The 19,885-nt window shown below is 47.9% G+C and overlaps 2 protein-coding genes and 1 pseudogene across 4 annotated transcripts; all 3 read left to right on the forward strand.

Moving 5' to 3' along the window:
• The first annotated feature begins 4,418 nt into the window (after positions 1–4,418).
• On the forward strand, positions 4,419–5,209 carry LOC120682121 (PLAT domain-containing protein 2-like). The gene has a single exon (XM_039963881.1). It carries the CDS (start codon positions 4,503–4,505, stop codon positions 5,073–5,075), a length of 573 nt encoding a protein of 190 aa, XP_039819815.1. The 5' UTR covers positions 4,419–4,502; the 3' UTR covers positions 5,076–5,209.
• A 4,070-nt stretch (positions 5,210–9,279) lies between these two features.
• Positions 9,280–12,386, forward strand: LOC120682122 (annotated as a pseudogene).
• A 1,984-nt stretch (positions 12,387–14,370) lies between these two features.
• On the forward strand, positions 14,371–18,122 carry LOC120682120 (glucan endo-1,3-beta-glucosidase 14-like). 3 transcript variants are annotated; one of them, XM_039963879.1, is made up of 4 exons: positions 14,371–14,734; positions 15,964–17,003; positions 17,355–17,511; positions 17,815–18,122. In XM_039963879.1, the coding sequence occupies exons 1-3, from the start codon at positions 14,653–14,655 to the stop codon at positions 17,415–17,417; spliced, it is 1,185 nt and encodes a 394-aa protein (XP_039819813.1). In that variant the 5' UTR covers positions 14,371–14,652; the 3' UTR covers positions 17,418–17,511; positions 17,815–18,122. The 3 variants fall into 3 exon arrangements, with proteins under 3 accessions (XP_039819813.1, XP_039819814.1, XP_039819812.1); XM_039963880.1 differs by having other exon boundaries at positions 14,424–14,734; positions 15,958–17,003; positions 17,303–17,511; XM_039963878.1 differs by having other exon boundaries at positions 14,428–14,734; positions 15,958–17,003.
• Positions 18,123–19,885: the final 1,763 nt, after the last annotated feature.

The raw sequence follows: 19,885 nt of genomic DNA on the forward strand, positions 1-19,885 counted from the left end.
AACTCCAAGGTGGTGCCAAGTTTCTTAAATCCATTTTGACAATCTGGGTACAACAACTTATGGTGGTCCTCTAACAACTTCTGGAACTTCAACCTCTCCGTTTCACTCTCACAGTCTGCCTGCACATTGTGCAATGCTTGCCCCAGATCGTCGCTGGGATCATTTTCTGCTACATCTACTTCGGGCTCTTCCATGGGAATATCGTCATCGAATGCACCGATTCCAGCATTCCCGGGAAAGTGGTCGTCAAAATCTTCTTCTTCATTGTCTTCCATGGTAACCCCCTGTTCTCCGTGCTTCGTCCAACAAACATACTTTTTCATGAAACCATTTGCGAAAATGTGGCTGTGTAGGATTCTTGAAGATGGGTAATCCTTGTTATTGTTGCAATGAACACACGGGCAGCACATAAAACTATTCTGCTTGTTTGCCTCAGCCACAGACAAAAAATAATGCAGGCCATCAATGAATTCTTTTGAACGTCGGTCAGCATTGTACATCCATTGCCGGTCCATCTGCATTTTAAATAAATCGATTTGAATTCTTTACATGTATCGAATAAATAAAATATATCAAACCTAAATTAAACTAAATGTAACATAACATGAATAATTAAAAGATATGCAATATCCATCAAACATCTTGATTAATTAAAAGGGGTACTTAATCCATTACAGAACTTAACAAAGGAGTACTATACATGAAATTTAAAAATTCGGTCAACAACACATAGGTTTTCAACCGTCCTTGCGTTGGAACGCAGAATGTTCTAACGGATTTCTTGCTGGCGCAGAAGAAGATGGCGGAGCTGAAACCTCCGAGTTTGGTGGTGACGAACCGTAACGCCGCAATAAATCCTCAAGATCAAACGGAGGTTCCTCGCCCCTTGCCATGCATTCTCTATATTCTTTTTCCAAATAACGGAGCGCTGCCCTATGAAAAGCACTAGGTTTTTTGGACCGACGACCTACTCGAGTTGTGCCCTTCTCTCCAGAAGGACAACGATCACCCCCACCGGCGCCACTCCCTCCAGCTGCTGAAGCCATATTTTACTGAAAAATACCTTTATTTTCCACAAAATTATAAATTCTTACCATTACAAAGCAAAAATTATTTACTATTACAATTACAATGATCAGATTAATAACTCTTGCAAATAACAATGAAATTATATAAAAAAGACGAAATGTATCATTAATCCTCAAGAAATCTCTAATTATAATTAATTGAAAGAAATCTCTATAACTTCTAATTACTTTGACACCCTTCAGTTCCAGGAGTACACTCTTTTCAATATCCAGAAACCCTCTAGAAGAAAAATAAACCTTTATTTCTGAAAATGTATATGTCAGTAACCTCAACCCTGCGGTGATGACACTGCCTTTCGGGGGGACACGGTGCGGTACAAGGATGTCACCAATCGGCTAGTCGCAGCACCAACATTTACGATTAATAGGCACAACACTTGGCACAGGCAGCATGCTCGTTGATATGCTCTCAGTACAACAACGGGCATGCTGACTGCGTCAAATGCTGTCTTCTTATCAATCGGAAGTGCTGGTGATGCGACCAACCGATTTGCGACGTCCTTATAGCGCATCGTGTATCCCTGAAAGGTAGTGCCATCACCGTTGGATGGAGATTAACGACGTATACTTGTTTCGAAATAAAGATTTTTTTAGCTTCTAGATGGTCATATATACAAGTACATCACTAGAGTGTCAAAATAATCCATTCATAATACAAAAAATTCTATAATATACTCATTTCATTAATTCATTCACGAATAAAAAAATCAACTATCCACAATATGGTCATATATACAAGTACATCACATGAAGTATCTACACTCATTCTAAAAATTTCTACTATCCATATACTCATCTAAATCTAAAAGAAAATTACACCTACATATATATGCAATCTAGCTAGCTAAATGTCCAAGAAATGAGCTAGCTACACATTTTCTCTATTTCTAAAGTATGAAATGAGCTATACAAGCCAAGGAAGAAGAGAAAAACAAGCCCCAAACCTTTAGAGCAGATGGATGGACGGGGAATCAAAGATCTTCACAAATGTGGTGAAGAAATGAGCAAGAACTCCTCTATCCCGAGCCAAGAACAGCAAGAAAACAAGTGAGCTGAATGGCTCGGGCGGGGGGAGAGGGAAGGGGATAAGGGGCGCAAGGCCTTTTGTCCCGGTTGGAGGCACGAACCGGGACAAAAGGGAGGACTTTTGTCCCGGTTGGTGGTTCCAACCGGGACAAAAGGCCCGCGTAGCCTTTTGTCCCGGTTGGAACCACCAACCGGGACAAAAGGCTCCCATTTTGTCCCGGTTGGTGTCTCCAACCGGGACAAAAGGCCCCCGTCCCCCCGCTGGCCCGGCTAGCCGTTGGACCCGGGACAAAAGCCACCTATTGTCCCGGGCCCAAAGGCTGCCGGGACAAATGGCCAGGAACAAAGGCCTGTTTTGTAGTAGTGTAATAATTATGTGCCTAAGATTAAATTGCATGAAATTACACGGATATGCCATTATATAAAAAAACAAAATCTAGAGTGGATCAAAATAAGAGCTAACATAGCTCAATCAAAGTTTTCAACTAATTGAACATATGCTGAACACAAATGGAGAAGTACGAATGGGGATGAAAGTGCATATATATAGAGAGAGAAATTGATAGGCTAAATATATTGCAAGCCACTAAAGTTTAGAAAGTACCTATATAATGTTGGGTTAGGATATAAACAAATGAGAAAGAACAAAGACATGTAAATAATTTTAATCACATGTATGTCCCCAAATCCATCATTAATTCATTATCCACCAACTTGTAATGTCATATCTTTTATATAATACAATATGTCTCCTAAAATTGGTAACCCATACAGGAGCCCCGCATTGATGGACTGGTACATACATATTATCAATTGAGTAAGTAACGGTGCAATGGTAGCCAAAAGATCCTATATTTTGGAAACAGTGAAATTCATCAACAACGTACTTTGAAGTTTCCAAAAAAAAATATGAAACCTGGAATATTCGGAAATCATGTCTTGAAATATTTTGTCGCAAAAGTTGAGGTTCATACTATCCACTATACAGTTCCAAGTTTTTTTTGGGGGGTGATTTTGTTTCTGTTCCTATTTCATTGTTAAAATATTATAATAATCTATAAAATATTATAATACTTCTGCGCGCAGTGTGACCGGATGAACCGGTGCCCTAGCGTCTGACTATCCGGTGCATGCACAGAAAAGTGGCCAATAGCTCTAAACGGCTAGTTCGCTTTGGAGGCCTATATATATACTATCCCCCGGCCATTTGAAGATTGCTGGAGTTCCAAGACATCACAAACACATCCAAGAACATCTCCAAGCCAACCCAAGTGCATATTGATCACATCCTTATGTTTAGCACTAGCTTCAAGAGTGTAAAGTGCTAGATTAGCTCTTGAGTGAGTGAGAGTAAGGCTTTGTGCCTTTGTGCTGTGGTTCTTTGTTGAACCTACAAGAAGAGCTTGGTGCGCCAGCCCCTTGGAGCTTTGAAGCTCGCCGGCAACGTCATCGACCCTCCGACTTGGTGTGGAGCGATGACGACAACTTTGTGCGGGGGACGTGGAGACCCTCATTCTTTGTGGAGAAGCTCCTTAGTGGAACCCGGGATCAAGGTGACTGTGGTTGAGTCCGCGGAAGAGACTTGATTGCTGATTAGCAATACTCTTAGTGAGTGCTACAACAACGTGGATGTATGTGTGCCTCTGTGGCTAACCGAACCATGGGATAAACACACGCGTCAAGAGTTTGCTTATCTCTATCCCGCTCTTTAAGCTTCCGCATTTCATACTAGTAATCTTTATGCTTTTACTTTCATTGAGTAGTTTCTTGTTAGGAAAGGCTATAGGTTGCTAAACTCTTTTGGGATAGGGGTTTCACACTAGCAAAGCCATAGTTGCACATATAGATAGCATGTTTTAGTTTAATATTGTGCAATTTAGTTGGAGCCATAGGTTTAAGTTTTAAGTTGTCTAATTCATCCCCTCCCCCTCTTAGGTTAGAGCGCGGTTCGATCGCTTTCACTTCTATCCAGACAATCAGTAGATGCCTGTTGGTAGTAAGTGCACAAAGATACGGCGATGCGGGTCCAGAGCCACGTGAAACCTTGCCTACTCGTGTTCCACGACATGCAATATGCCAAGTGAGAACCGGCTGCAACAAGTACGAGACGACGGGTTGAAGACGAAGGGCGTGAAACACGCTCGCAAAACCGTATGGCAGCATGCATAGAGACGCAATAATATACGTGATCCTGCCGCCGGTTGATTTCACGCCAGACGTCCCTTATCCAATTACATCTCTCTGGTCAAAAGCAGCGCTCTGAAGAAAACGTAACCGCGGAGGCATGCAGCTATATATAACGAACCCTCGAGCACGCAGTTGATCATCGATCCGTGAGCACCTTCAAATTCGATACCTGGATAGCAAACACACACACACACATTCCACATGGGGAAGATTTTCGTTATTTTGCTAATCTCTCTTGTTTTCTCGGCCAGAAGCAGTATCGCCTCTGACGACGACGACGAATGCTACTATGTCGTCAAGATCCAGACAGGATGGCAGAAGAAAGCTGGCACCGACTCCCGCATCACTTTTACAATGGGGGACGGCGGACGGGAAATCACAACCAACGACCTGGCCAAATACTGCGGCACGGGCGGCAGGTTCCACAACTACTTCGAGAGGGGCAGCTTAGACGAGTTCCGTTGCCCGTCCCTGTGCTTGAGGCACGAGCCGTGCCTCCTCTACCTGGAGTCAGACATGAGGGGCCTTGGAGCCGGATGGTACGTCGAGTACGTAGAGGCGTACATGTACCCGAACCGCGCGGCAACCGAGTACACGTACTACCACAAGTTCGTGGTGAAGGACTGGTTAGATAGTTACCCTTACAATCGCTGGGTTCTTGTCAACGACACATGTACTGCCTGGTTGGATAGTTACAATTCTTCTTACAATAATCGCGGGACTCTGATCAACGACACCCCTGTACTGCCTGCCGATAACGCGGCAATAATGTAATTAATAATGGCCTGCGAGGAATTAATGGTCCACCTATATACGGTATGGATATGTATAAACTACCCTCCCATCGTCAGCCGGGGCCTGCGTGCGTACGTGCTCATCAAATAATTCGGAGCTATAGCCTGCACACACACCATTGTATATGATTGCTTCTTTCTTCCTCACTCTACCTATCTTCTAAGCATAAGAGTAGAGGACTAAGCTTTTTGAGTGGAGCTCTGTTCTAATGCACTGTGGAAATCCGCTACTAACAAGCCTGAATAACATAATCGGCATAAGATTCGTTCCCTGGTGATTTTATTAATCACCTCGTTCGCTCCGTGTTTGTGAGTGATTGAGGGGGGTTCTATCCCTTGAGATGGGCTCTAATGGCTAGCTAGTCCTTGTCGATCGGAGATATACTTGCACTACAGGAATTCTTCACTGTAGCGGCGAGGCCCAAATCAAGGTTGCGGCGGGCCAAGGAGGCGGCTCGCCACTACAAAGCCAGCCCAGCCCCCAGGAGCCAAGCCCCGCCGCTATGTGCCCCAAGTAGCGGCGGGCCGTGGCACCGCCCGCAGCTAATCAGTCTGAATAGCGGCGGGCCATGCCACAGGCCGCCGGTACTAATCGGGCCATTAGTACCGGCAGCCTGTGGCATGGCCTGCCGCTATTCAGACTGATTAGCGGCGGGCGGTGCGACGGCCCGCCACTACGTTGGGCCATATAGCGGCCGGCAAGGCCATGGCCCGCCGGTAAGCTGGGCCGAGTATATAAGGTTTGTCGGGCCGCCCTGTTCAGAGCAGAACAGTGGCGGCCCGAATTTTCGGGAAATTTCCAAAAAGTCGAGGGGGGAGGTTTTGAATTTTTTTTGCAGAAATTAGTTGTCCAAGTTAAGACCAACTCATTTCCAAGTTTTTGCATGCTATGGTTTTGATTTGAAGCTCAATTTTGGGTTTGAAGGTTTGAATGAATTTCATCAAACATCTCAAGATTTGTGTTGTTTTGGTGAGTTTGACTTGGAATTTATGAAACTATACCTCAAGTATGGCCCTCTCCTTAACAAGAAATCATGTTTTTGTGGCCATTTTCATAAGATCCAAATGGGGATTTTGCTCTTGAGAGATGAGGGAAGTTAGGGTTAGGGCAAGAGGGAGATAGAAATGGTGTTTAAAAAAAACTAATGTGTTGTTTAAGATAACTTCTTGTTTATCTTAGGTAAATCATAACATCTTGCCATGTGTCATACTTTGACTTGTTATTACTCTAAAATTTTATTTTTGAACTTATTTAAAATAAATATGCAATAATGTTGAAATTCATTAGGTAATTTAATTCTTGAGTTTACCACTTATAAAATTTTGCCACATGTGTTAATAATCTTTGTGTCTCCTTAAATTGTGGTTCCACTACTAAATTTTTGAAGCTTAATTCCTTAATTGATACTATTTTCCCCTATGTCATAACTTAATTTGTCATAATATGTCATAAATATGTATTGTCCTTGTAAAAAAGAAAGTTTGTACACCTTTGCGTAGGTTCGAGATGGATACATCGTGGATGTATGAGGCGCGAAGGCCGGAACCATTATTTCTACGGGAAGTCTCAAATTTCGTCGAGCGGGCCACACAACATGCTGAGCATGAAGGGACAACGGACATATATTGCCCTTGCGTTGACTGCAAGAATGAGAAGCTTTGGCCAGATGGAGCTGTCATCAAATCTCACTTGGTTAGAAGGGGCTTTGTTGAGGGGTACACTAGGTGGACCTATCATGGTGAGGAGCCTACTCAAGTCGCTGAGCCTACTGAAGTTGATGTTGCATTGGATGAGCCTTATGAAGTCGATGGGCCTGTTGAAGTAGAAGAAGATGTGGGAGGAGAAGAATCATCCGAGGAAGGAGATCTGGGAGCAGAAGCGATGGATATGGAAGATGATTTCGATGTTGAGGAATTGTTATGCCACATTGAACCACAAGTGCTGCTAGGTGCCGGGACAATGTCATTTATTATCTTGATGTTATATGTCGGTGACTTTGGTCTTGTGATGATGCATATTTCGGCCTTGTGACTTTGGTTCTATATCCATGTTGTTGATTTTTGGTCTTGAATTGATACAAATGAGTATGGTTCTATATGTAATATGAATGTGTGGTTGTATATTGTGATGGGAGTGAATTCTGATCATTGTGAATTATGTATATGCTGTCGGTTGTGAATCTGGAGCATCAGTATATGTATTGTTTTGTGCAGGTGTTTTTCTGGTATTTTTAGGAATGCTAATTTTTATTTTTTTATAAAAATAATGTAACGGCGGGCTGTGCCAAAGCCCGCCGCTATTTAGCTTGTTGGTAGCCGCGTGCGAATAGACGGCTCGCCGCTACGCGGACCAAAGGTAGCGGCGGGCAATGGGACGGCCCGCCGCTAAGTGGCTCAGAGGTAGCAGCGGGCAGTGGGACGGCCCGCCGCTACGTAATGAAAATAGCAGCGGGCAACGTTGCTCCGAAGCTACAATCCCTTACTAAGTCTCAAATGGAAAATTCCGACCAAATCTACCCCTCTCCTGAGTGTTGGTGCTGGACTCGAGATTGTATTGGTTGATATATATCAAGAATTGAAGATCCTCCAATATTTTCTGTAACTTTCAAAATGACCATAGATGTCAGAAATATATCATTTTACAACAAAAAGCAAGACAGCTAGCATCTAACTATTACTAAGTTTCATCCTCACATTAAATCCATTAATCCTCATGACATGTGCTAAAAGATTACTAGAAATAAACTCTAATGATGCGGAAACATTCAGCCATTAATTCGGTATATATCCTATCATGCCATTAACAAGTAACAATCATTGGATCTAGCATTTTCTAAAAAATTACAATCTTTTGCCATTATGATCCCAAAATTTCAATCTAGGTTACCTATCTATGCTATATGAAAAGTCACCTAAAGTAACTCCTAATACAAATTCACATCTAATAATTATGTACCTAAGATTAAAGTGCATTAAATTACACAGATATGCCATTATAGAAAACAAAATCTAGAGCGGATCGAAATAAGAGCTAACATAGATCAAGCAAAGTTTTCAACTAATTGAACATATGCTGAACACAAATGGAGAAGTACGAATGGGGATGAAAGTGCATATATATAGAGCAATTGATAGGCTAAACAAATGAGAGAGAACAAAACATATAAAAATAATTTTAATCACATGTATTTCCCCAAATCCATCAGTAATTCATTATCCACCAATTTGTAATGTCATATCTTTTATATAATACAATATGTCTCCTGAAATTGGTAACCCACCGTATTGATGGACTGGTACATACATATTATATATTGAGTAAGTACCGGTGCAACTGTAGCCAAAAGATCCTATATTTTGGAAATAGTGAAATTCATCAACAACGTACTTTGAAGTTTCCAAAAAAAATATGAAACCTGGAATATTCGGAAATCATGTCTTGAAATATTTTGTCGCAAAAGTTGAGGTTCATACTATCCACTATACAGTTCCCAGTTTGGGGTTTTTGAGGTTCGAATAGTGGATTGGGCACAGGTTGGGGTTGCGGGGTGGGGGGGGATTTTGTTTCAGTTCCTATTTCATCGTAGAGGTGAAAATATTACAATAATCTATCAAATTATCTGCTATTTTTTGTTTTTTTAAACAAAGCTATTTTGGTTTTCATCACGTAATAATGCTTCTTTACGCGTGCCGATTTTGCCCTGCCTACATGCTCGCAGATCGAGGTGATTGCCGTTTGGCAACGGGCCCGACGTGTTGCAGTGGCAGCCACTCAGCCAGCCGGACGCGGACCAGCCCATGCTATTTCCTCCGACGATCCAACGGGCCGACGCCGCGAGCCGCCCACAGGAGATGGAGCGACACGCCGTTGTTGTTGGGTGGTGGCAGCGCGCTCGAGCCTCCAGGTCCTTCTTCACGGGTCCCAGACTCTCTCTCTCTCTCTCTCTGCGCGGCGGGCACTGCGGCAGGGTGAGGCCGCGCTCCGGTGGGTGTGGGTGGCCCCAGGTGGGTGCCACGCGGTCGGTGCGCCACGGTTAAGACGAGAACCACCGGCCTCCTCGCCGGAGCGTTTTCCACTCTGCTATCCCTATCCGTATCCCAATCCCCTGTAACCGCTCCATTCTTGGAAGCCCCGGAGAGCGGAGACGGTCCCATCCCAGCGCCCGCGCGGCCTCGAGGTCAGCCCTCCTCTCTCCTCTGCTCTTATCGTCAACCATCTCTTATCCGGTAACAATGCACCGCCTGCGGGGAACGGGAAGGAGGTTTCTGGGCGAAGTGCCGGCGGCGGCGCCGCGCTGGATTTCCGGGCCACATGCTTCTCGCGTTATCCATTTGCGTCTTTCAGTTAGGGAGGGAAGGACCTGATCCTAACTCCTGGAGTGCTGCAGGTTTCGTGTTTCTGAATGCGTGCGCGCAGCTCTCTGCTGGCTTTGTCGAGAAAGTTGTGTCCAAGTAGGTCAGTTGTCCTGAGTTGCTTTCCTGTAATTCTGTGGTCTGTGACCTCCACCCAAACCATCATCAAGGGGCAATGGTCCGTTTCCATGGCTTTACCATCTCTATTTCTGGAGTTGCCTGACAACATTATGAGTCAGTTAATCAAAGAACCCGATCTTCAGCAAATAATCCCCATGACTAGCAGCAGCGTCACCTAGAAGGTTACAAGGTACTATCGCACCTTAACACCTTACCCTAGCCTCTCTTTTTTTTTTTGAAGAAAACTCAGTCTTTGTTTCCATTACACGCAGAAGTGGTAACTGTAGTGTGGGCATGTGGTGGAAAAAACTTGCTGTGCTTCAGATTCCAATGGATGCAGTATATGCTGCGATAGTTGACTTGCTTACCCTTATTGCTACTGCTTATATATGCAAGCATTCTAGTACTGTTAGGCAGTCTTTTAACGTTCCGTCTCACTCCAAAGTATCTTGCGGTTGCCGCGATAGGGTCATGGTTGCTCAAGTGGGGATGACAGCGATCCACATTGAGCCTTTCCCTGCAGGAGTGGAAAGCTTGTTCCTCACGATGGTTCTGATTCATGATGTGTCATGCGTGCACTTCTGATATCCACATCCCCATCCAAAATAGAACATTTGGTGAACGGTATTGGTTGGAACTTGCATACTCTCATTGACTCATTGGTGTTGCTTACGGCAGAAGGATTTACTATTATTAGTCTGCCCTTTAAGGTTCTGTTTACTCCAAGGTAGCTTTAGACTATTAGGATGGGGTCATGGGAATTCAAGTGGGGATGACAGGGATCCACATAGAGCGCCTTTCCTGCAGAAATGGAAAAGCTTCTTCGTTAATAGGGTCCTGATGAATCATGATATGTGTCATGCACTTCTAAGATCCACATCCATATCCAAATGAACAGCTGGTAAATGCCATTGGTTTGTTGGAACTTGACTCCTTTTCTTGATCAGGTGATTGACTGTGATACCACTATTTGTACTTTAAGGAAGTTTTTTTTTTGAAAAACTGTACTTTAAGGAAGTGTAGGCCACAGATTTAGGTCATTGTTAGAAAGGAAAATCTGGTCTCCAACCACATCCTGCAGCTCCAAAACTTCTAGTGTCCATTTTTTATTGCTTATTTAACTTTACAAGTATCACTTTTAGCCATCATCAAAGCAGCCAGGGGATCGGCATGGATAAGCTGAATTTCTCTCAGGAAAGATAGTTTTTGAGAGATGACCTGCCAGAAAGGCTTTCTTCTCTTTTATAGTGCTAACCGCTAACATTGCTAGAACCCACACAAGCAGATGCTACTGCTTAATTCAGTAGCGCACTAGTGCTTGCCTTGAGCTGTACGAGTTAGCTAGAAGTACCTATTTGGTTGCTTAGCCGCACTGTATAGCTAACCAATTCAGCACCACACATGTATTACCAGAAATACTTATGTTGGCTAGTTGCTCAGAAGCAGAAGTTCACATACTGTTTCAGTTCATAGGCTACTTTGTTGTCTGTAATTTTGCGGCACCCATCCAGCTTTTCAGCAATTGCCTAGAAAAAACAATGAACGGTCTTAATGAAAGATGTACCCAGACAGACAACGTTCGCGAAAAGAAACAATGAAACACGCGGGAATTTTTCTGGCAGTGAACATGTTATTGTATTTCTAGTTCTTTTTCTTCAGAAGGAAACTGGAAGCTCACTTCTACATGAAAGTTCAGGTATTGCCAGTTCCATTTCAAAAGAAAAAGAAAGAAAGAAGGTTCAGGTATTGGAACTTTTTGCCGTGTTTAAATGCCAAAAAAAGTTTGGCAAAAAACATCACATCATACATTTGGACACATGCATGAAATACTAAATGAAGTCTATTTATAAAATTTTTATACGGATGGGTTGTAAATAGCGAGAAGAATCTAATGAGCCTACTTAATCCATGATTTGCAACAGTAATACTCACTAACCATTCACTAATTACTGTTCAAAAAAAGCATTCACTAATTATGGATTAATTGTGGATTAAATAGGCTCATTAGATTCGTCTCGTGATTTATAATCTATTCACACAAAAAGTTTTGTAAATAGACTTCATTTTGTAGTCCGAAATAGCAAGATTCCGTTCCAAAATTTGTTGGCCAAATGAAAACACACCCCTTGTTCTGATTACGAATACAAGCTCCTGGCCATCGCACAGCTGGACGTAATGCTCACCTCTTGTTCTGATTACGAAATTTACAGGTCCCAGCCCAAAGATGGCAACTTTGACACCTCCAGTTCTCTGCAACTTCCTGGCCATCGCACAGAACAACACCCTTCCGCTGAACAAGAGCACGAACCGGCCCCTGCAGCTGAGCTTCCGCAGGAGCACGCCGGCATTGCCGGGCTTCAGAGCGAGGCAAGACGTCTGCGTCGCCGCCGTCCACAAGGTGAAGCTCATCGGGCCGGAGGGGAAGGAGAGCGTGATCAAGGTGCCGGAGGACAGCTACATCCTGGACGCGGCCGAGGAGGCCGGGCTCGACCTGCCCTACTCCTGCCGCGCCGGCGCCTGCTCCTCGTGCGCCGGCAAGGTCCTGCAGGGCTCCGTCGACCAGTCGGACCAGTCGTTCCTCGACGACGAGCAGGTCGGCGCCGGGTACTTGCTCACCTGCGTCGCGTACCCGACCTCCGACTGCGTCATCCAGACGCACCGGGAGGCGGACCTGTACTAGCTAGTAGCCCGGTGTCACTCCCCACAGCTCCATTCAGATTCGATCTCGAGTTCTCTTGACATTGCGATTCGCATCTGTAGTTGTCGCTGGATCTACGTAATTTTGGCACGAGCAAACTGTAGGTGCCCGTGTGATGCATGTCTTCCCGTGTCGATTCTCTCTGGATAACTCGGAATCTGCCAAGGCTGATGTCTCGAAATCGACGGCAGCCGTTTTTCACGGCCGTTCCGGCGACGTCCACGGGAAAGAAACAGGCGGAGCTTTCAGGAACGTCGGCGACGCAGGCGGCCGGCGTTCACGTCGCCGAAAGGCCGTCCGGAGGGCGCAATAATTCGGATGCTTTGGGGGTGCTACTCGACAGGAACTGGAGGACGTGTCACATGGAGACTGAACAAAAAAAAAACAATGAAAAGGGCTCCTGCGATGTTGACAAATTGGGGAGATGCCGGTTGCTGCTGGAGACAACTCTTCTCTTCTTCTTCTTCTTTTGAAAAAGAGCTGTTGGAGGCATGAGAGGATTCGCGCTTTTCCCCCTTCTGGACTCCGAATTTCGTTGCGACCTCCTCTTGGCTGGTATTTGTTGGTTGGTCGATGCGATGAGAAAGAAGTGGCGCCGGGATTGGATCCACGGAGCACGCATGCCTGCCTGCACGTCCGAGGGGATCCCCCCCGCACCACACACATCCGATTCCAATCAGCGTTAGGTGTGCGAGCGACCGTCTGTCTGGCTGGCCGGCGGCACCCAAAACCAAAAGGTCATCGAATGGAACAAAAGATGATGAACTGGCTCGTCGAAGGCCGATTTTGTAGCGCCATGGTGGTGCCGAATCGGCGGTGCCAAACCGCGAAAAGGGGGTGATGATTCAGGTGTCGTCCACTTGTAAAACCTTTGCCAGCTACTTCCAGATTGCTCGGCCCCACGGTCACGTTTGAGACGGATGGCTCGTCTGGAGCATGAGCAATGTAGTAGTATCTCTCAACTGCCATGCCGTTTCTCTGGGTAATTTTTGGCCCCTGATTTTACCACGGGTAAAAGACTTGCTACGGCTTCGCTGCCTCTACTCGTGCCCGAACTGGCGGTGCCGGAGTACCCTGTGCGCGAGCGATTGCGGAACAGTAGGAGGCGGCGGCGGCGAGATGGGGAGCTGGATTTTGTCCAGGCCCCACGTGAAGCCGGATGGGGGGACTCTGACGCGCGCCCAGCGCGGCCGTGCGCGGGCCCGGTCCACGTGCCGCCCCGTCGGAGCGGCGTCACGCGCGGGTCGCTCGCTCCCGGCTGGCTGCAGCCGCAGGGCCACCGGACACCCACCCGACCCGAGTCGGGCCGATCGCCACCGCCCCATCACCCCCACACCGACGGGACGCCTGCCTCTGCCTCCCCGCGTCGTGGTCCATCCCGCCCCGCCCCGCCCCGTCTCCGAGCGAGCTCGGATTCCGGCCGCGGGCCAGGCCGCCGTCCCGCCAGGATCCTTCCGGGCGAAACCATCCGGAGACCGCCCCGAGGGCCGTCACCGTCACGGGTACGCCTGGCCGGCTGGCCTTTGAGGCCTTGACTTCGCGCGAACGTAACCGCCCGCCTGCCTGCCTGCGCGTCGATGCCGCCCGCACAGCCCCGAAACAGGGGCGGCAGCAAGGCTCGCGCCGGCGCCGGCCGCGCCCCGTTCGAGGAGACCGGGGCGCCGACGCGCGGCAACCGCCGGATCCTGCACGCCGGAAAGGGCACGGAGTGACGGGGAGGCACGGCACCCCACACCCACAATGCGATCCTGGTGGGCGTGCACACGCGACGGGTGTGCGTGGTGCGGACGGCGGCCCCCAGACGGAGGGGGAGGGGAGGGCGTGGTCGGTGGGGATCTCGCCGCGGCGGCCACGCGTCGACCTGCTGGGCTACGACCTCGTGCTTCCCCCGCCCGCCCGGGCTCCTCGCGGCTCCCCTCTCCGTTCACGCCTGGCCGCCGCGCGCGACGCGGGAGACGGGCGCGGCGCGAATTGAGTTAGTACGCCGCGCGGCTACCCAACAGCTGTGGCTAGCTAGCCCGGGCACGCGGCTTGTCAGTTGTCGCCTGCTCGGTCACTGCCATGCCATGCCCGCCGCGGCTTAAATAGAGCCGAGCCGAGGCAGTCAGGCAGGCCGCCGTCCCGCGCGCTCCAGAGCCCAGACTAGAGCACAAGCAAAGGCAAGCGCAGCGCGACGACGCGGCCGGGCACGCGACAAGGAGAGAAGGCAACTCTTGTCGATCGGAGAGCGCGCCGCTCCACCGACGCAAGCAAGCGCGCTCGCTCGGTTGGCCGCTGGCGGCGTCGACCGGCCTGGAGCTCTCGGTTTTCTTTCGTTCCTCTACTGCTGATCGGATCGGAGCGACCTGCTAGCTTCGTCGATCGGTCTGCCGCCGTCGTGTCGTCCATGGCCATGGCGGAGCGGTTCGAAGCACGGTGGCTGCCGTTCCGCTTCGTCCTCGCCGTGGTGCTCCTCGTCCTGACGACAGGTGAGCCTCGCAATCTCTCGCGCCTCTTTTCCCTAGCTGCCCACCGTCGGCTCTGAATGCATCGTGGTTCCATTTCAGCTCTCACATACACAGTGTGTATCTGAGATTAATACGCTAGCAAATGCTATTTTCTTCACAAAATTCGAGTCTTAATTGAGCGGCCAAACTCAGTGCCTGAGATTATCTTCTGGGCGCGCATTTATGGCATAAAAAACGAATTCATTTTTTAGGTGATAACCATGACCTTTAATCTGCATGATGTTCACGGTGCCTCAATTTGAACTGCAGAGTTAACTGTCACTCATGCCCAATCAATTGTATCATACTAAGCTCCTCCTATATTTTCTTCTTCATGTGCCATTCTTTCACTCCACTATCTACCTACATAGTAGTGCAGAAATATATCATTGATCTTGAAATGTATACTAGGGAGTAGGGATGGTACTTCTTCATATTACCTGTTTTATTCCTTTTAAACCTGTTTTTTTTGTATGTTAGAGGAATTTTCCCACCCTATACTTTATTTGCCTCAGCAAGGAATAATTCATGAGGCAGCATCTATACTTAGTCTGTTACGACGGTACTAGACTATGCCTTATTGCGAAACGGTGGTTATTAGGTGTACTTGCTGAGCTATTATCTTATCTGAGCTTTTAACTGATATATCTAGTGAGATCACATGGTCCCCAAGTGCTCCATGGCGTAAGGCAGGCAGGCCGCCCACTAAGACGGCATCTCCCAAATCCTCATTCTACTCGGAGCTCTTTTAATCGCGCTATTTTACCCAAGAAAATGGGCCAAATTGCCGCCTTTTCGCCGCAACTCGACGTGCATCTGATCTGGTTCTGAGCTGTCCTAATAGCCCTTTAATTTCCCCCCAAAAGTTTTGCCTCCGGAAGGATGATGCACGGTTTGCTTCGCCCACAGTCGCCAGCTAAATGCGATCAACTTTTTGATCAGTTGTGGCCACTGGAATGCAGATAAAATAAGAAGACGCAGATCGAAATGGGTTTGAAAACGTACTACTTGGTTTCTTTTATTGGGTTGATTCTCGGTAGGACGCCCCCAGTCACATGACCACATGTGGACCGGAACACTCTCATTGGATCGTGTGTGGTTAACTACGATTTTCGTTGCGCAGAGATGCTAGATTATTGGTTGTTTATTTTCAGTTTGAATGATTGCTGAATGCTAACACAAGAGTGTGACGACGCTGGACGAAGTTGCAGATCGAGCATCAGTGCTGCTGAGGGCTGAAGCGACTCCGATCGGCATCAACTACGGGCAGATCGCCGACAACCTCCCCTCCCCGGCCCGGGTGTCGTGGCTGCTCCGGTCGATGCAGGTCAGCAAGGTGAAGCTCTACGACGCGGACCCCTACGTGCTGAGCGCCTTCCTCGACACCGGCGTGGAGTTCGTGGTGGGCATCGGCAACGAGAACGTGTCGGCGATGGTGGACCCGGCGGCGGCGCGGGCGTGGATCCAGCGCCACGTGCAGCCGTACCTCCCCGCCACGCGCATCACCTGCATCACCGTCGGCAACGAGGTGTTCAAGGGCAACGACACCGAGCTCAAGGCCAACCTGCTCCCCGCCATGCAGTCCGTGTACCAGGCGCTCGCCGCGCTGGGCCTGCAGGGCACGGTGAACGTCACCACGGCGCACTCCCTCGACATCATGGGCAGCTCCTTCCCGCCCTCCGCCGGCGCGTTCCGCGCCGACGTCGCGCCGTACCTGCAGCCGATCCTGAGCTTCCTGTCCATGGCGAGGTCGCCGTTCCTCATCAACTGCTACCCCTACTTCGCCTACAAGGCCGACCCCGGCAACGTGCCGCTGGAGTACGTGCTCTTCCAGCCCAACGCCGGGGTCACCGACACCAACACCAGGCTCAACTACAACAACATGCTCTACGCCCAGGTGGACTCGGTGTACGCCGCGATCCAGGCGCTGGGGCACGCCGACATCGACGTCAAGGTCTCCGAGACCGGGTGGCCGTCCAGGGGCGACCCCGACGAGGCCGGCGCCACGCCGGAGTACGCCGGGACGTACATCGGCAACCTCCTGCGGAGGATCGAGATGAAGCAGGGCACGCCGCTGCGGCCGTCGGTGCCCATCGACGTCTACGTCTTCGCGCTGTTCAACGAGAACCTCAAGCCCGGGCCGGCATCCGAGCGGAACTACGGGCTCTTCTACCCCGACGGCACGCCGGTGTACAACGTCGGCCTGCGGGGGTACCTTCCACCCATGGATTACTCGCAGGGCACGAGAAAGGTACGATCATCTCCAGTCTTTCTCTGTTGATGAAGTCGGTAAATCGGTTACAAACTTTCTGCTTCTGATGCGTAGATTAACTGAATAAGTTACTAGCTAGTGTGTCTGAGTGAAGGCAAGTTCAATTATTGCAAACCTCTGCCTGCCCTTTCCCACCACGTTGCTGTCACACTTTTCACGTGACAGTGATACCGGCAGTGAAATGGGAATAGAAGTACAGAACTCTGCACTAACTGTCAAAAAGAGGTTGCATCGCCGGCAAAGTTTCCATACCATCCTCTCTTGCATTTCTACTCCAGATGAGATGATGAGACCTGACAAGAAACGGCGCATCGCTTTCGTCCTCTGCAGGCGGTTCATTTGCTTGCCCTCATCCTCATAGCCGTTGCTGCGATCGCTCTCAGCTTATCCTGAGAGGATATACTGGTGACGACTGCGTTAAAGTTGATGAAGAAAGCGTGGAGCCCAAGGATTTCTTGCTGCTGGGATTACACCTGCAGACCTCAAGGTAAGAACCTTATCCTGTATTCACACGATCCTCTTGAAATGAACTCCTGGCAGCTAGTTATCTACCTGCTCCTTTCATGACTGCAGGAAAAAAAAAACTTTAACCAAAATTACCCTGTACGAGGCCAAATGTTCTAGTAGTGAACTTTTGATTTTTAGCATCCACTGCACAAAATTGGCGATTCCTTTAAGCTTGGACAACCTTTCGTTAGGAGCATATAAGCTTGTGTCCTTTTCCATATTTTTTTTCTCCTACGCTACTATGCAGTCTTCAGAGAACTAACTAAGGGACATGTTCCATCAGGGAATCTCCAGAAGACGAACATCATCAGCTATGATTTCGATTGGTGCAGACACACACAGCCAGCCAAAACAGATGGATTGTTTTTTTAGCATCCAGGAGCCAAAATTGGCTCCACACTGATAGACTGATAGTGAAGTAGAACTGACTGAAGATTGGGGACGATAAGTGGCCATTGCACGCATTGTTTTTTTAATAGAATTTTCTCTTTGATTTATTCGGGAGATGTCTTCTTTACGCAACTGTACATTTGTATATGGGTCGAACAGACAGGACATTAATTCAGGTCAAGGCTGGCCATTGTTACCTCAGACGGTGCTATTCCCTCTGGCAATATTGTTTGAACATGGAGCTGGAGCCGGTTCAAATTTTCAGAAGACAACAAACAAGTCAACGTTGCCCTATGGCCCATGGCCCATGGGGTCACCGAGACACACGTTACCCTTCGGGAGAGGCTCTGTTTGTTTTTGTTTATAATCAGCTTATAGATGGAAATAAACGATAATCCCACCAAACACCTCATTTATTTTCGTTTTTGTGGTAATCCGGTTCAAAGATTTAAACTACGAGAAATGAGAATTGAGAAGTGAAAAAATCTTCGCTTCTCTCGATCAACTAAGCGAAAACAAACAGGGTCTTAGTTTACGAGTACTGGAGAAGCGAGATCTGATAAGCCATCTGAATCCAATGCACGGCGTCCCCATTCAGGTGGTAGCAGGTTAGTAGAGTGGTAGCAGAACCACGCGCCTATTTCGACACGAGGTTATCAGAATCAAGCGGCTGGGGAAAAAGCAGCTCAGCTAAAAAGTGAGGCAAAGGGAGGAATACAACAAGATTGGTTGCGCAATAAGCCTCGCTGGCCCAACGAACTAGCAACCTGGGCCCAGACTCTCTGGTGGGCTGCAGCTCCCGACACACCACAGTGCGGCTGTCCGTCCGCACACAAATTAGGTCACGAGCATTCTCCAAGGAGAGCGATTGTAGGCGTCTTTTTTATTTTTACATTTTTCAAAAAAAAAATTCAGAAATATATTTTGGTTTTTAAAATTTACAGTTCTATACCCCTACCGCTCGGCAGGGGGGCGGCAGGCCCCCTGCCGCCCCTGCCGGGCGGTAGGGACCTGTTTGTAAACAAAAACAAAATTTATTTGCGAATCAGGTCTTGGTAGGGGCCTGCCGCCCCCCGTCGGGCGGCAGGCCCCCTGCCGCCCTACCAGTTGGCGGCAGGGGGACTGCCGCCTGGCAGGGGGGCGGCAGCCTCCCTCCTCAAATATAAAACTCCGCCACTTTCCTCTGCGCCCTCATTTTTTGCCCACGAGATCCAGAGAGGGGAGAGGGAGAGAGGAGGGGTGAGGGAGGTAAAAAAACCGGCGAAGCCCTACAGGATTTTGGATCCAAACCGCAGGTAACCAATATTTCTCAACTTTGTCATTCCAGATTTTTTTGTATGTTTAATTTTATGATTAGTATTTTTTATTATTGTAAGCACTTAGGGTTCGGATTAGTGGTTATAATTGAAGGCATAGTATATTTGTAGATATTAGATTAACTAAAATGAAGTCTTTGCATGGCCAGATATGTCGAGCAAAGTGGCATTTCAAGTTCATTACGGTGATTTCTATAGAATTACTCATGATTCCTATGGAGTAAATCTATCAGCATTGGAAAGAAGACAGTGCAGTCTAGACAAACCCCTAGAGAGGAGTTTTGAGTCCATACGGAAATGTCTTCACAAGATGTTCAATGTGAATTCAAAGACCCATTTGCTTACGGTTCATACCTTGACTTCCTGGGAAGCTAATGGGGATTTCTGGGAGTTGACGCATATAAGTAGTACGGAAGAATGGCAACATTACATGCACGCAGCTCTTGAAAGTGGGTGGCCTCTCGCAATAGTAATTCAGATTCACCAGAAGACCGGTGATTTAGGTGAAGGGTCAACACACACAACATCTGACTGTAATGAAGAGATGGAAGATGATAAAGAAGAAGAAGAGAACATGCAAGCTCCAGAACAAGAACCACAACCACAACCACAAGGTTTAGCAGATGAAGGCGAGCGGATACCTGGAAT

The sequence above is a fragment of the Panicum virgatum genome, chromosome 7N (assembly GCF_016808335.1).
Source record: "Panicum virgatum strain AP13 chromosome 7N, P.virgatum_v5, whole genome shotgun sequence".
Lineage (NCBI taxonomy): Eukaryota > Viridiplantae > Streptophyta > Magnoliopsida > Poales > Poaceae > Panicum > Panicum virgatum.